The following is a 14,459-nucleotide window of genomic DNA, read 5'->3' as shown; positions in this document are numbered from 1 at the left end:
AGAGAAGAAGAAAATAAGTGTAAGAATAGTGAGGGGAAAAGGGAAACGCAAATGGAGGGAAAGGAAAGGGGAGAAGGAGGCGGAGATGAAGACCTGAAGCAGTGATGAGTGAAAGTGAAGGAAGGAGGAGACATGCACAGAAACAAACAGACACAAGGGTGTGCTCTCTCCCTTTCTTTGCCTCTATCTTCTTATGACATACAGACAGTCAAATACACACACACACACAGACACACACACACACACACACACACAAACACATGCACACACCCTCACGTAGACAGTAATCTCTATTCTTTAAATCCTGAAATGGCTGATTGGTTATGACAGAATTCAGAGGAGGTCTTCTCATGTCTTACACTAGCATATCACCACACACTGTCACCCTGGCACACACACACACACACACATGCGCGCACAAACACACTTTGCTTTTCTGTCATCTTGTCACCCCCCCCTGCCACTAGCACAGGGGAAAAACACTATTCGGCTTTAGGAAACAAATTAATTCACGTGTCGGGGATCAACTCTCTGACTGGGAGCTAGCAGAAAGCCTCTGACAGCACCGCTGCTTTTCTCCCCAGAGCGTTTTATGAAAACTTGTTTTGGAAAGTGGAACTTTAATGCTGTATCTAATGAATCCCTGTGAAACAAACACGATGTCGGAGCAATATGCCACAACGCAGGAGCCGTGTGACAATTCTGATCTCTGAACTTCAAAAAACCTAGAGATACCCGGTGCTTACGAAAGAGACTTGCATATTTGTTTTTCAGTTTGATCTCTAAGCTCTGTGTTTTATCATTCAGTGAGTGCACTTTAAAGTCGGGGAGAATTGGTGGGTAAGCACAATATCACTCTCAATCGATGCCTTTTATCATAAGCCCAAACACTTTCCACACAGACAGCTCCAAACTGAATAGGTAGTCAGGACAATCAGAGAGTGCAGCAAAAAAATCACAGTGGACTGTGAGGCAATGAAGCTCATTGTAACACAACAACACCAGCATTAATCCTGATGCTGTGAGATTCTGGTTTTGTGAACGGAAGTGTCACTATGTCTGTGATAAAGTGGTTTCATAAAGGTGCCCTTCCTCAGACAAAGGTTTTGAGCAAAGGAATAAAAGAAGAAAAGAATCTGTTATCTTCTACTGTTAGATACCTTAGGGAACTGCAAAAAAACCCTGCAGCGCTGGCAAAAAGAGAAATAAAATTGGACGTAAAAAAATAACTGAAAGCCCACACAGGGAGAGATAGATTTGTCTCAGAATTGAGGTTTTGAAGATGAGAAGCAATGTGACGCACTATAGTGGCATTTACGTACAGTCACATGATCTCCCATCAGAGACTGAAATCGTCTTTCATAAAATGCCTCTCACCTCTGGTGCAGAAAGGGCCGTCGTAGGCAGTGGCGGTGCAGTCGCACAAGTAGCCGTTGTACTTCTCCACGCACTTCCCTCCGTTCCGGCAGTACATCCCAAAACTAGTACAGTGGCCTTGGCAACCGGGCTTGACCCCAGGTGTGACCTTAGCCCTCTCGTCCAGATCGAGGGTGATGCCGTTCATCCGTAGCGCTCGAATACAGCCCAGGAACCCCCTCTGTCCACCTGCAGCACCTGAGAAGCGAGGGAAAGCAGCAGGGAAAATGTGGCATTGTGAGGCAGGAAAGAAAACAAATAAAGTGAAGGAAGGGAGGGCGAATGGAAGCCAGGGTCATGGGAGTCATTTCGAATGCAAGAGGCTGTTTTAATCTCTTTAGAAAACGTTAACATCCTAACGCCCGGAGGAAGCCACTGATGTCACGTTAATCGCTCCGACTGTGACGCCGTTCTTGAAACAACCTTCAACTCGTTCGATTTCTTCACTAATTAAAACACCCTAATGAACACAGTGTCTTAATGAACATCTCACACGCATAGACATGCAAATGGTTTCACGAATGCATGTATACTACATCCAACACACACATTTAAAAACACACCACACACAGCGCACCTGACTTGAAGGAGTCAATAGACGCATCAATGCTTAGCCTTGGGGTGTCGATAGCCATTCCTCTAAAGTGCTTCCATCGTCATTCTGGCCTTGCACCATTACAGTCTAACTACCCATTATATTGGACAGAGTAGGGGTGTTAAATAGATTAATGTGGACCTAAATGACTATAGCAATAAACACACTCATAAACATACACCCACAGGTATAGATTCTAACGTACACAAGCTCACCCACAGAGGATGGTTACACTGTATGGATAAACACACGAGTATCGGCACACACTCACGCACACTATCATTAACAAGAGCTGAGGGGCATTTTAGTTATTAAAACCTCCCAATTGCATCCTTTCGGATTACGTAGAAGCATCCATTCAAGAAGATGTGATAAGGAGACACACTCTGACACGCACAGTGTCCTTCCTCAACAGCTGCATTATCATGCACACACCTGCCAGGTTAACCACACAGCTACAGTACAGATAAGGTTACTAATAGTATGTCTTTTGACTTTTATGCAGTATTCACACATCACAATGCAGCTGCGCTTTCATACACATTCTCCTCTTTTCATTCCCACAATGAATTTGACTTTTAGTAGACCTGTTAATTAATCTATTTTGTACCACTGATTGGCTGGAGGTTTCTGCCACCTGTTTACCCGGGTCTAAATCAGTCTCTGATTAAATGGACAGCAGGCTCTGAGGCCTGCGGAGACCGAGGTGGACACGTACACACACACACACACACACATACACATACACACACACACACACACACACACACACACACACACTCACAAATACAGGTGGATGCGGTCTCTGTATAAATTACAAATGGTGTGTAATAGAGCCTGACTGATGCTGACTAGAGTCAATCTCGGCTAATCACCTGCTTTGGTAGATATGGTGGCACACACTGTTGGCAAAAATCTGATGTTGTGCAATATTTGGGTACATTTCTTACAAGAATTTGATTTCCAATGCATCTTGTAATTGTATGTTTACATTAACTGTAATTGTTGAAAATGTAGTTTACTCTTCAATTAAAATTGATCTCTTGTTGCAACCAAAGCTGATTGGAAAACGTCTTACCTCGCTGATAAATCATTATCAGATGTTTAATGTTCAATTCTCTTAAATCTCAGTATCAGCCTTATATATTGAGTATTGGTCAGGCTTCAGAGTTCATATTTACACATACACACAAAGCACATAAGAGCATGACTTCACAGAAATACTGACATGGACGTATAAATTCAGACTCATATGCAGTAATTTAAAGCTAAACACCAATGCACATGTGTTTCCACCTACATATCCATGGATGTGCTGTGTGTGGCTCAAGGGTATGTTACCCTGTAATGATGTGCTAATAAGCACACATATTTATATGCAGCCAACTTCCTGATTAAAAGAGAAATCATAGAATGAGACCTTTGACCTCCAGCGTTAAACTCCTCCACGGTGTGGATTCTACATTACTGAGTAATAATGCACTGCAGAATAAACCCCTGCAATATGTATACAGTTACAGGGATTAACATACACTATCTATCTATCTATCTATCTATCTATCTATCTATCTATCTATCTATATATCTATATATATATATATATATATATATATATATATATATATATATATATATATATGTGTGTGTGTTTTCTTTTAAGCCTGATCCAACCACATAGATAAATTTCCCATTTAGACTCACAGGCTTCACATCTGCTGCACCGCTTCCTTCATTATCATTGTATGAGTGGGTTAATAGAATGGTGGTATGCCCTATATATTTTCGTTTGTCTGTTTCCTGCTCAACATTGAGGAGATCCCCTGAACGATCTTTACCCACTCCATGTTTATTACTTTAGAATGCCATTTGTATTGGTTTTAGATGAGTATTTTTGATTCATACGGCCTAAATGCCATTCCAGAAGCCTCCCCTGCCCACCAGAATTTCCAGGGGGGTAGATATTATCATATAAATCCCATTTTACCGGCCCAGTGCTTTATATCTGTTGGGTTACAGCAATGTTTTTCTTCCCTGACTATCTCTCTTAAAGGTCCATAATGGGTTTACTTCAGACGGATCCCTGCATGGAAATTGTTCCCGTGTACTGCAATAAACAAGAGTCTACAGTAATTCCTCACACCTACGTGTTAATGTAGAGTATAAATCAAAAAAAGTAGCGCAGCGCATGAGCAGTCACATTTCAGAAGATAAATCCTGGCTTAACTTTAATCAACGCTGGAAGAAAATCGGATGCAAGAAAACACACTCCGTTTGAACTGTAGGTGAGATCTTCATGCATGCGTGTTCATATGTACTGTATCGTTATATTTGTATCTATGCCAGAGGGACATTTCATTTCATTATACTCATTAAATGTTACCTACTGTCTTGGCAGGTGAGCGAGGCTGGTTTCCCTGTGACAGGTGTCGCACACATGCAGTGAGTGGCAACAAGCAAGATGTCGATCCGTGAAGACAAAGGCGAGGCAAAGAGAAAATAAACAAAGTGGAAAAGAAAGACAAAACAATCCAACCATGAGAGAAAAACGCAAAAACATGCAAAACCATAAAACAAGTGTAAATGTGAGCATTAATCATGAGGGAAATCAAATGAACAGACGGTGGCATTAAATGAATAAAACGTGGAGAGATTTACAGTTATGTGCATGTATGAAGTGAATTGGTGAACTAAAAGTTAACAGTCTGAAGTAAATGACAGCAGGCTGATGGTATAACATTTACTCTCAAGGCCATTAGAGCAAATGAGCCACTGTGCAGTAAACACTAAAGCAATCAAATGCTTGATGAGGAGCATATTGATTGAGAAAGAGAGAAGGAGATGATACAGAGACGGATTTGAGAACAAGTTGAGCAAAATAAAGCTCCCTGCTGTATCCTTCTGTGTGTTTGTGTGAAATCGTACAAACAGATCTATCATTTTTCAAATTCTTTTCAAGTTTTCTAGATTGCATTGTTTTTTTTCTACTTCACTGCCTTCAAACAGCCACATCAATATCAAACAGAGACAACGTGTGAGGCGGCAGAGGATGTTACAAGGAAGAATCAGGCGAGTTCAGACAAAATCTTGATGCCTGCAGGGCTCTGCCTACTCCTTTTCTAAATCTCTCGATCAAACACAAAAGGATCCCTATCTTTTGTCACAGGCCAAATCTAAACCACTTCCCTTCAGTGGCCGGGTCACTTCCTGTGTGTCACACTGTAACTTCCCAAAAGCAATCCTCAAATGAGGATTACGAAGGGATTAGACATCAGATATGAGAAGGTGCTGTCACCTCTGTGACTGTTGTTACATACAAAGCTGTGACTTCACTGCAGGAACTTTTGCGAGGGACAACGAACATTTGGAGGAACTCAATGTGTTTCTACAGTGGGGAATAGAAAATTCCAGGGACATTATTGGTAGCACTTTTTCAAAAGGGACAGGGACATTTGAACATTTCTGACTGGTCAAGCACTTACAGCATTTTTTTCAGCCACCATTTTTCAAAGTCCTTTCAAAGCCACAAACCAGTCAGGCATACAGGAGATAGGCTGATGATGATCATGTGCAAAAACAGCCGCTTTCATACTTTGGACTTCGCCTAATCTCTGCAGGTTTTAAGGCCAGTTCCTTTAAAATACTACAAGGACAAAAGTTTGCGGTACTTTTGGTGAAAACACAGCTCAAGTCTTCTTTTTTTCCCCTCTTTCTTCCATTACCTTCTGTGTCTCTCACACACAGCAGGCCTGAACCTTCTCCTCTCTCCCTTTCTACAGAAAAAACAGAATACACAAATGCAAATGAGGTGATGGCCAAGGTGCTATCTGGAAGCCATTACGTCCCCGGTTTCATAGCTGCGAGTCGCACAGTGGCAAAATCTCTCTTGCCCGCCTTTCCATTTCACTAAATGAAAGTACAAATACACTATGAGGCAAATTGGGACATGATAAGGTGAGGATGTTTCAGCAGCGTTCGAATCAGCAAAAGTGATGAGACGATGGAATTATATTCTAAACGGGGATCAGGGAGGGTAAGACTATCACATCGGGATGCCTGATTGGACTTTGGAACAATCTCCTTTGGGCAGAACTTTTTCCATGAGACAGTAGGAACTCTGTGATCCGGCTCAGCACTTTCCCTTCCATCCGCAAATCCCTAAAAACTATTTTAGCCCTAGAGTATTGACAGCTCAGCACAAAAGGTAGAAAGAGAAAGAGAAGTGAAAGCATAAGGAGAAAGCTGGACAGATCTTCTGCCATATGAACTGCTGATGAGCTTGAGAGGCGTCGTGTGGAGAGGAAGATGAAGGCACGAGGAAAAAGCAGCCCTCTCTAACAAAACGAGGACCTAATTTGGTGTGATATTACGGGATCGATCTGTCTGATACAGAATGTTAACGTGTGTGTGCGTGTGTGGCAAAGTCAGAGGGGTTGATATCCTCTTTGTGCAATGACAGCTTCTTAATCCTAAAAATATATAGTCAAAGTATCAAAGGAACGACCTCTACAGTAAGCGAATTAAGTCACATGCCCTCACAGCCAGCACAGGCGCTAAGTTTCATCGTTACTAAAACTCTGATCAATTATACGGATGAGTTTCTGAGGATGTGCATGTGTGTCCACGTGTGCATATTCTAAAAGATGAAGTGTGTGTGTGTGTGTTTGTGTGCTGGATTAACATTAACTCAATTAGCAGAGGCTGTGGCTAAGCTGAACTGAAGCCTCTTAAGAGAGAACCCAGTGATTTCCAGGAAAGGCTGCTACATCTTTAACTTCTAAAACAATCCTCACAATGGAGGTCTGTATGAAGGGCAGTATTACTGCAAATACAGACGGCACAGATAGTTTATTAATTTAATCCAATTACATGAATGATGTGCACTTAGGCATTTGCTTTCCACTCATAAGAGCTCCTAATTACAGCCTGTTTGTCTGAGTTTCCCTCCTTCACAAAACGGATACTAAATGTTCAAATTGCAGTAAAATTGTTGTATGTGACTCATTCGCACAGATAAAGGCTGTCATTTGTTTGAAATGTGTGTGTGTGACTTACCCACGTAGAGCTGGCTGAACAGTTCAAGCCGTGTGTGCCCCTGTGCAGGAGCGAGCTGAGATGCCCGATACGTCTGATCCAACTGGAGGACTGCCTCCTTGACGTTTCGCTCGGCCATCACGCGATGCCACTGGTCGTCATTGAGGGGTGTGTCAGAATGCACTGTCAACTCCACCGGTCCGTTTCCAACGTCGAAGGAGAAGGAGACGACTTTAGGAGCTGTAGAGAGAGTGTGAGACAGAAAAATACTGAGTTCACCTCGATTCCTGACAAACATCAGAACTTTCTAAAGCCTATAACTCCCTGTTTCTGTCATAGTCCACTCTGCAGGTAAATATGCGCTCAATTTATAATCTAATGGCTCATTTGTTTCAAGGCCATTCGTTTGGCTGTTATAGATTTCAGCTTTGCAATACACGACTGCTCACAGCTTTGGACAGGGCTAATCTCACCGACGGTCAATAGATGCCAGGAACTGTTGGCTTTGCATGACATAAAGTTGTATCACAGCAGTTTGTGTGTGTTTTTTGTTTTTTTTTGCTGTTCTTGAACATTTAGAGTTGTCCACTCGACAAGTGAGAGACGAAAGAGCTGAAGAGAAATTACTGTGTGTAGATGAATAAAGAAAAGAAAAGAGAAAGGAATGAAATATGAGTGCAAAGAACAAAATGGCCTTGTTTTTCTGCATGATTAATTTTCATTATCTCATATTAAGTGGATCTGTGTGTGTGTGTGTGTGTATGTGTGTGTGTGTGCGTGCGTGCGTGTTTTGAATATGTTATGAGGAATGAGGCAAATTGAAATGCCGTAGTTCAGTAACCTAATATTTGAACGGACCAATAGGGGGCACTGTTATGCTTTTATGACCACAAAAGGTCAAGCATTGATTGATATTTTGGAATTACCATGTGTGTGTCTGTTTCAGCCCACCACCTGTCCATTCCAGATGTTTTTGCTGCTGCATTGTTGAGGTCAGGTTGTCTGATGGCTTTTAACCTCTCTGCAGCAAACAGTGTATGTGTACACGTTACGTCAGAAAAGGAGAAAGTACAAGTATATTTACAAGTACAAGAAAGTATACAGACTATTTAGGCGTGTGTGTATATGTGTGTGTATGTCAAACTCTATCCCAACTTGATGCAGTCAGATAAATAATTAATTTAGAGACACTACTAATGAGACATGATGGGTACTATACACTCACTTGCCACGTCATTAGGTTCACAATGCAACTGTTCTGCAGTCTATCTTCTTGATGCCTATAATGTTCTGTTATGCTGTCCTTGAAGTGTTGATTATATTATGTGATCGCATTGAGGTTGTAGTTAGTTACGTAAAATTTGGAGATAATCCTAGTGTAATGCAGTCCAATACAACTGCAACTATGACCTCAGCAGTAAACTTACAGGATAATTGAATTGAATCCATTTCCGAAAATGTCGGCATAAACTGAACGTTAACTAGAATTTATGGCTGAGCAGTTGTATTAAAACGCATCATATTGTAAAGGTGTACCTAATAAAGTGGCCACTGAATGAACATCTTTATGAATACGTTTTGAAGCTGAGTGTCGGTTTGAATCCAAGTTAGATAGCACGTCCGTGTTTCTGAACACACATTTGCTGTGTGGGGACGCGAGATATTGACTGAACGCTTGCCGCTGCAAAATATCTTTCTGCTTTGACCCATGAAAGGAATGAAGCAACAATGGGAAAACAATGAGGGAATTATTTTTGCTGCTGGAAAGACGATTTATAATTGTCAAATTAAAACCCAATTTGACTCTTTTCCTAATGGCTGGCACCACTGTGAGGCCGCTGTATAAAAGCTATATATTCTGGGTGCTGCCATATGGCGGTTATTGGCACCAGTGTGCTGCAGTCATAGAGATGATATATAACCACTTCATAGCTCTATATGTTACTGCTTCATTATAGCTTCATTAGGCTCAGATATTAGAGTGGATAATTTTATGTAGTAGTCAATGGGGAAATGGACTTTCTTCTTTCCCTTTGCCCAATCAATATGCCTGGCCTTTTTCTCATTTTCATATTGCTTTCATCTAATCATCTCTTTTCATCCCACTTATTCTTCCATTCTTCTAGTTCTCGCATCCCTTATAGTATATACATCTAGTTTTTTTCTTCCCTCTCTTTTTTGTTTATTCCTCCATTTTTTCCTCTCACTTCTTTGTTCTTTTGTTAGCTTGCTCTTTCTATTCTTTCCTCCTTTTATCCACCTGTCCCCTGAGTCCACCCCCTTTCCTATATATCATTTCCTTCTTTCTTTCATTCCTTCACAGTTTATTCATTTGTTTTGTTCATTTATTGCTTGCATTCTTGCATTCACTTACACATCCTTAACAAGTCTTATCAGTCACTTCCCTCCACTCCCTCACACCCTCCCTTCCTTCTTTACATTCTTTCTTGATCCAGCCGACAGTATCATCCCCACTTAGATGAAATGCAAACACACCAGAAATCATCTCACCAAAACACATTTCTGGACATGCTGAGTGCATTAACCCATAAGATAAATCCGAAAAAGTGCTTAAACATTCGACCGTCCATGATACATGACACAACACACGGCCGCATGCAGGCAAATGGCATAAGTCCTTTGGCAGGCTTAGTACACTGAATTAATGATGTCTGTATGCACAGAGCAGGTCTGCAGGGCAGAGAGGAGCGGCATCAGTTATTTTAAATGCTGAACGAAAGCCAAACATATATCAGATATATATATATACCGCAACAGAAACAAAGCTAAAGTAACACTGGACGGCATGTGAGTGTGTACGTGTGTTTGATTACCTGTGTGTTGTTTTAGAAGCACAGCAAAGCAAGATGGATGCCCTACAACTTTCTCTTTTATACTCTGTCCGCAGGCAGGAATGAAAACTAAAGTGCTCTCAGAGCACAGCGCTTGCCTCATTATTTGCATAGCCATGATGGATGTTGTAAGTGTTGATGTGTGTGTGTGTGTGTGTGAATGTAATTCTGTGTATGTTTGATACACTTGCATGTTGGCCTGGAGAAACCCCAGCAGAGCTTTTTATTTTCGCTATTTGTTTTTCTGTTAATCTTTTAATATGGAGGCTGCAAGAGCCAAATTCTAAATTATGTGTCAGCCCAGCACCACCAAACAATGATAAATAGTGAAAGAGATTGTGTAACGTGTGTGTCTTTGTCTTAATGATCGCTGCTTGTGTGGATTGCGCATATTTGTGGGTGTGTGTTATTCTAATGTGAAGTTTCATTTAGCTGTTTATCTATTTTCTGATGGCTGGTAGTGTATTATCCCTTCAATCTCTTTCCCGTTACACTTGATAATCCTTTGTATTTAGCCTTTTTGCTCCATGTTTTCCTCTCCTGGGACAGCTGGAACACTCTGGCCTCCTTAAGGAGGTAAACTCTCTTTAAGTGCGAGCCAGACTTGAAGTAACACAACAAACCTGCTGCTATTGAAGCTGAAAAAAGATTCAAAGCAACTTCTCAAAAGCTAAGCATCTCTTTGTGAAAAAAGGCTCTTAAAATAAGTTCTTCATGCTTACCAGTGAAAACCTTGCATTCACACAATTCAAGGAATGCTGAGTATTTCTAAGCATTAGTTGGAATAGATATGTTGAGATAAAGATCAACTTCTGAAAAAATAGTGGCGTCTAGATGCTTTTGTCTGTAGATGACGAAATATTACTTTAACAAATCACAAGGATGTATGACAACTTTGAAAAGAGCTGCTAAACTTCAGATGTAAACTTTGTGTCTGTCTCGACTTCACATAAAAAAAAGCAATAATAGAATTTCATAAGCCGAGGTCTCTAGCGGGAAAAGTACATTTCTCAGCGGGATCCCGGACTGAAGCGTTTATAACATTTGGGCAAGACTATCACTAAAGTTGCAGCCCCTCAAGGGCTCAGAGCATGGCACATACATACTTTCTGCTGAGCTTCAGAGCAACCCAGAAATCAAGCATTTCTGTATTTAGGGACCTTTCTATCTGTCCTCAATCCTGTTACCAGTTCAGTTCACATGGTTCTGAAAATGTCTTCAATGCTGCCCCTTCAAATGTGTCCATGCCAACTTCTCACTATTAAGTTTCAAAAAGGAATAGTGCCCACCTGAGTCTGCTAAGGTCACAATAATGTGCGCTTTGTACAAGGTCGCGTGTGTGTATGAGCTCCTGCAATAGCACAGCTATGCTATTCTAGCCTAATGCTAGTCATTTCATGCCCTGACGGGATTGCAGCAGATACAGTTTTTGCACCAGTGAGAGGGCAGAGATTATGTGTGTGTTTATGTGTGCGAGTGTGTGTTTGTGTGCGCGTGAGTTGTTCTGCGATCGTGTGTCTAAACGTGTGCTGTGGGGCAAAATGCAAGATGATAGCAAGGGAGAGGAGAGAGGAAATCGATGTGGGGGCATTTTGAAAGCCTCAGGAGACACACACACACACACACACACACACACATATACACACACACACACACACACACACGCTCCCTATCTCCTCCAGCCTGCTGTGCAGCCGTGACAGACTAGATACTTACTGCATCTCTGTGTGTGTTTCCTGTGCATGTTCCGAAGACAAATACCAACCCCCTTTGGCAAACTTCTCGCAGTACTTGCATGTACAGTATAGTGTCAGCACATTGTTTTTTCTGCAAGAATAAATGTGTGCATATATAAAAGTCTAGTTTAGCTGAAGTATTTGGGATATAAAATAAAAAACTTACTAAAGTTTTAGGCCACAAACCAGCAGACATAATTCAGTGTAATGGCTTTAGAAAGCACTTTGGCTGTCCGTTGACTTTGTGTCTATTCACTGGTTGGCTTTTTGACACAAAATGGTGGGCAAGGCACACCAGCAGGAAGTGGTGAGCGAGCGCAACGTTCAAATCCATTTGAATCCCAATGAAATGCAATTAGTCTGTCGACTAGCCCTTCTGTGCCCGGAACCCCCTTCACAATACAGCGCTACGATTAACTTGTGGCCCGAGATTCTAAAATTCTTGATCAGAGGGGCTTCAACTGAAGCTTGTCTAATTTGAGCCACTGGAACGAGATCATAGAAACCTGCTGTGCGACATTACAATCATAATTCTCAGAGAGGACTTACAAATTGTAAAATGGGGTGCTGCAAAGCTGTTCATGGGATTTAAAAGTTTCGTTCTCCTCTGCCTTGTCACAATCTTTCTAATTTCCTTCATAATATGTAGGTACACATTCAGCACTGAAATACATACAGTTTACCCATTTAAGTTACAGCATGGTGCATATGTGTATATGTTGTGAAAAGGTTGTGTAGGAGATTTAAGTGCTCCTATTTGCAGGATTGATTTTTCGAAAAAAAGAGAGAGAGAGAAAGAGAGAGAGACTGCGTGTGTGTGTGTGTGTGTGTGTGTGTATGAGAGCTTGTGTTTTGTCATCCCTGAAAATCGGTAATTTGGTTAAACAGAGGTTCATAATGGACATAATTATTGCACACACCAATTACCTTAAATAAATGATTGCTCTCTCTTGCAATCACACAAAGTAGTGCACCATAATCAGAAAGGCAGTTGACTGTTGTGTGCATCTGTGCGTCTATGTGATTGTACGAGCGTGCGGTGGCAGGTTTGCACCCACTGCTATCAGACTGGCCGTTGGATTAAAGCTCACACTGGACTGACTGCTGGATTAAACCTCACAGCAGCCTAGATAAAGAGTGATAGTAAGAGTGAGAGAGACAAACGGAGAGAAATGACTCTCGCAGAATCACTTGGATGCATCTTACATTTGAGTTCCAGGCGAATGAAGTCAGTGTTGCCCAAGTTTTCCAGGAAGACGCCGTAGGGTGCGCTGGTCTTGAAATAGAAGGAGATGTCGGCGCTGGTCTCACCCTGAAAGGTGGCGAAGTGCAAGTAAGACGAGGGGGTGGTGAATGATGCAGCGTTCCAGTAGTTATCTGTGGAAATAAACAAACAAGAATTACAACTTTGAACCGGCCAATCCCACCCGCATGTACCGTTCCCTCCATTAGCACTGTGGAAAAACACGATAATCCATTCTGATCTGATAAGCTGGAAATAAATTCATTGTCAAAACGGTTTCATTTCAAATGGTTATGCATCCATTTTCATTTCATTCCAAAGAGCGATCAATCTATTCTGGATAAAACATTGTTATCTCACGTCCATTGTTTAATGTGGCTCATTTAATATTGCCTCAGTAAAAATGATTTCATCACATAAAACTGTGGTTCAAACGTAGCCTGTAATTTCCTGCAACTTCAATAGTTTTCCAAAGAAAGTTGATCATATCGTAATAGCAGAGAGAAACCTTTTCTTTTCTCCTAAACGAGGACCTGAGACGAGGACAAGGGTACAGAGACAAAGTGTTGCAGGATTTTTGATGACAACTTTTCTAATGACTTTTATGAAGCGAAACCAGCGGCTGCTAATGAAGACAAAGTAGCAGCACGTTAAACAGCTGCTGATGAATTATCAGACTGTGGTTGATGAAGTGACTTCTCTCCTGTCTCCTCTCCTCTCGCTTTGCCATGTCTCTGTCTCACCCCTATCACTCATGGAAGATGAAGAGTTGAGAAGAACGAAGAGGAGGTGCAGGTGGAGGAGGAGGAGGAGGAGGAGGAGGAGGAGGAGAGGAGTGGATGGAAAGTATCACTGAGGGGAGAGAGGACAGAAGAAGAGGAGAGAGGCCAACCACGGGTGACAGGACGGAATACTGAAGAAGTGAGGGAAAAGGGGAGAGGTAAAGTCGTGCAGAGGGCAGATGACAGGTGAGGAGGAGGAGGAGCTGGAGGAAGAGAAGAGTGAAGGCTAATGTGGTATCAGCTGTGTGAGATCTCTTTGATGCCTCAGAGGATTGGCCTCAGGCTCTCAACCATAACCCTGGAGGAGCAGCGAACAGCAACAGTGGAGCAGAGGGAACATATGTGTGTGTGTGCAAGTGTGTGTGTGTCCAATGTAACTATCAATGAATCTTTCGATTGTTATTATCTGACTTCAAGCGATGCATCTACAAGATCACCAGAAGTATTCAATTTACAATAGAAAACAAAGAAAAATAGATCCAAACATGTGTCATTAAAAATGTGTTGTTGATGAATATTCTGTTGCGCAGCTCATGAATCAATTGACTTATCACTTCAGCACCACTTTGCTTCCTTTCATGTGTGATTTTATAGCCAATTATGCTGGCAAATGCATTCATGTGTGTGTGTGTGTGTGTGTGTGTGTGTTTGTGTGAGCGCGTGCCTCTAAGTGTAGGTATGCACCACTGTCCATGCATCTGTGTGTGTCTGCTGGGCCAGTGCGATAAGCACTCCCCAATGACAAGGCTGAGCTCCTCCCTTCTCCTCCTTGCCTCACATCCTGTCACCAGGGGCAAGGGCAGA

General features: G+C 41.9%; 1 protein-coding gene across 1 annotated transcript in view; it reads right to left on the bottom strand.

Annotated features, from left to right (window-relative positions):
• cntnap2a (contactin associated protein 2a) overlaps positions 1-14,459 on the bottom strand; it is a 328,136-nt gene that overhangs the window by 31,662 nt on the left and 282,015 nt on the right. The window contains exons 18-20 of the mRNA XM_030397660.1: positions 12,837-13,007; positions 7,064-7,282; positions 1,378-1,614 (exon numbers count right to left, since the gene is read on the bottom strand). Of these exons, the coding sequence (XP_030253520.1) occupies positions 1,378-1,614; positions 7,064-7,282; positions 12,837-13,007 (627 nt within the window). The remainder of the gene's footprint in view (positions 1-1,377; positions 1,615-7,063; positions 7,283-12,836; positions 13,008-14,459) is intronic.

Source organism: Sparus aurata, chromosome 19 (assembly GCF_900880675.1).
Source record: "Sparus aurata chromosome 19, fSpaAur1.1, whole genome shotgun sequence".
Taxonomy (NCBI): Eukaryota; Metazoa; Chordata; class Actinopteri; order Spariformes; family Sparidae; genus Sparus; species Sparus aurata.
The sequence above is the reverse complement of the archived record's forward strand: the minus strand, read 5'-3'. Positions and strand labels throughout refer to the sequence as shown.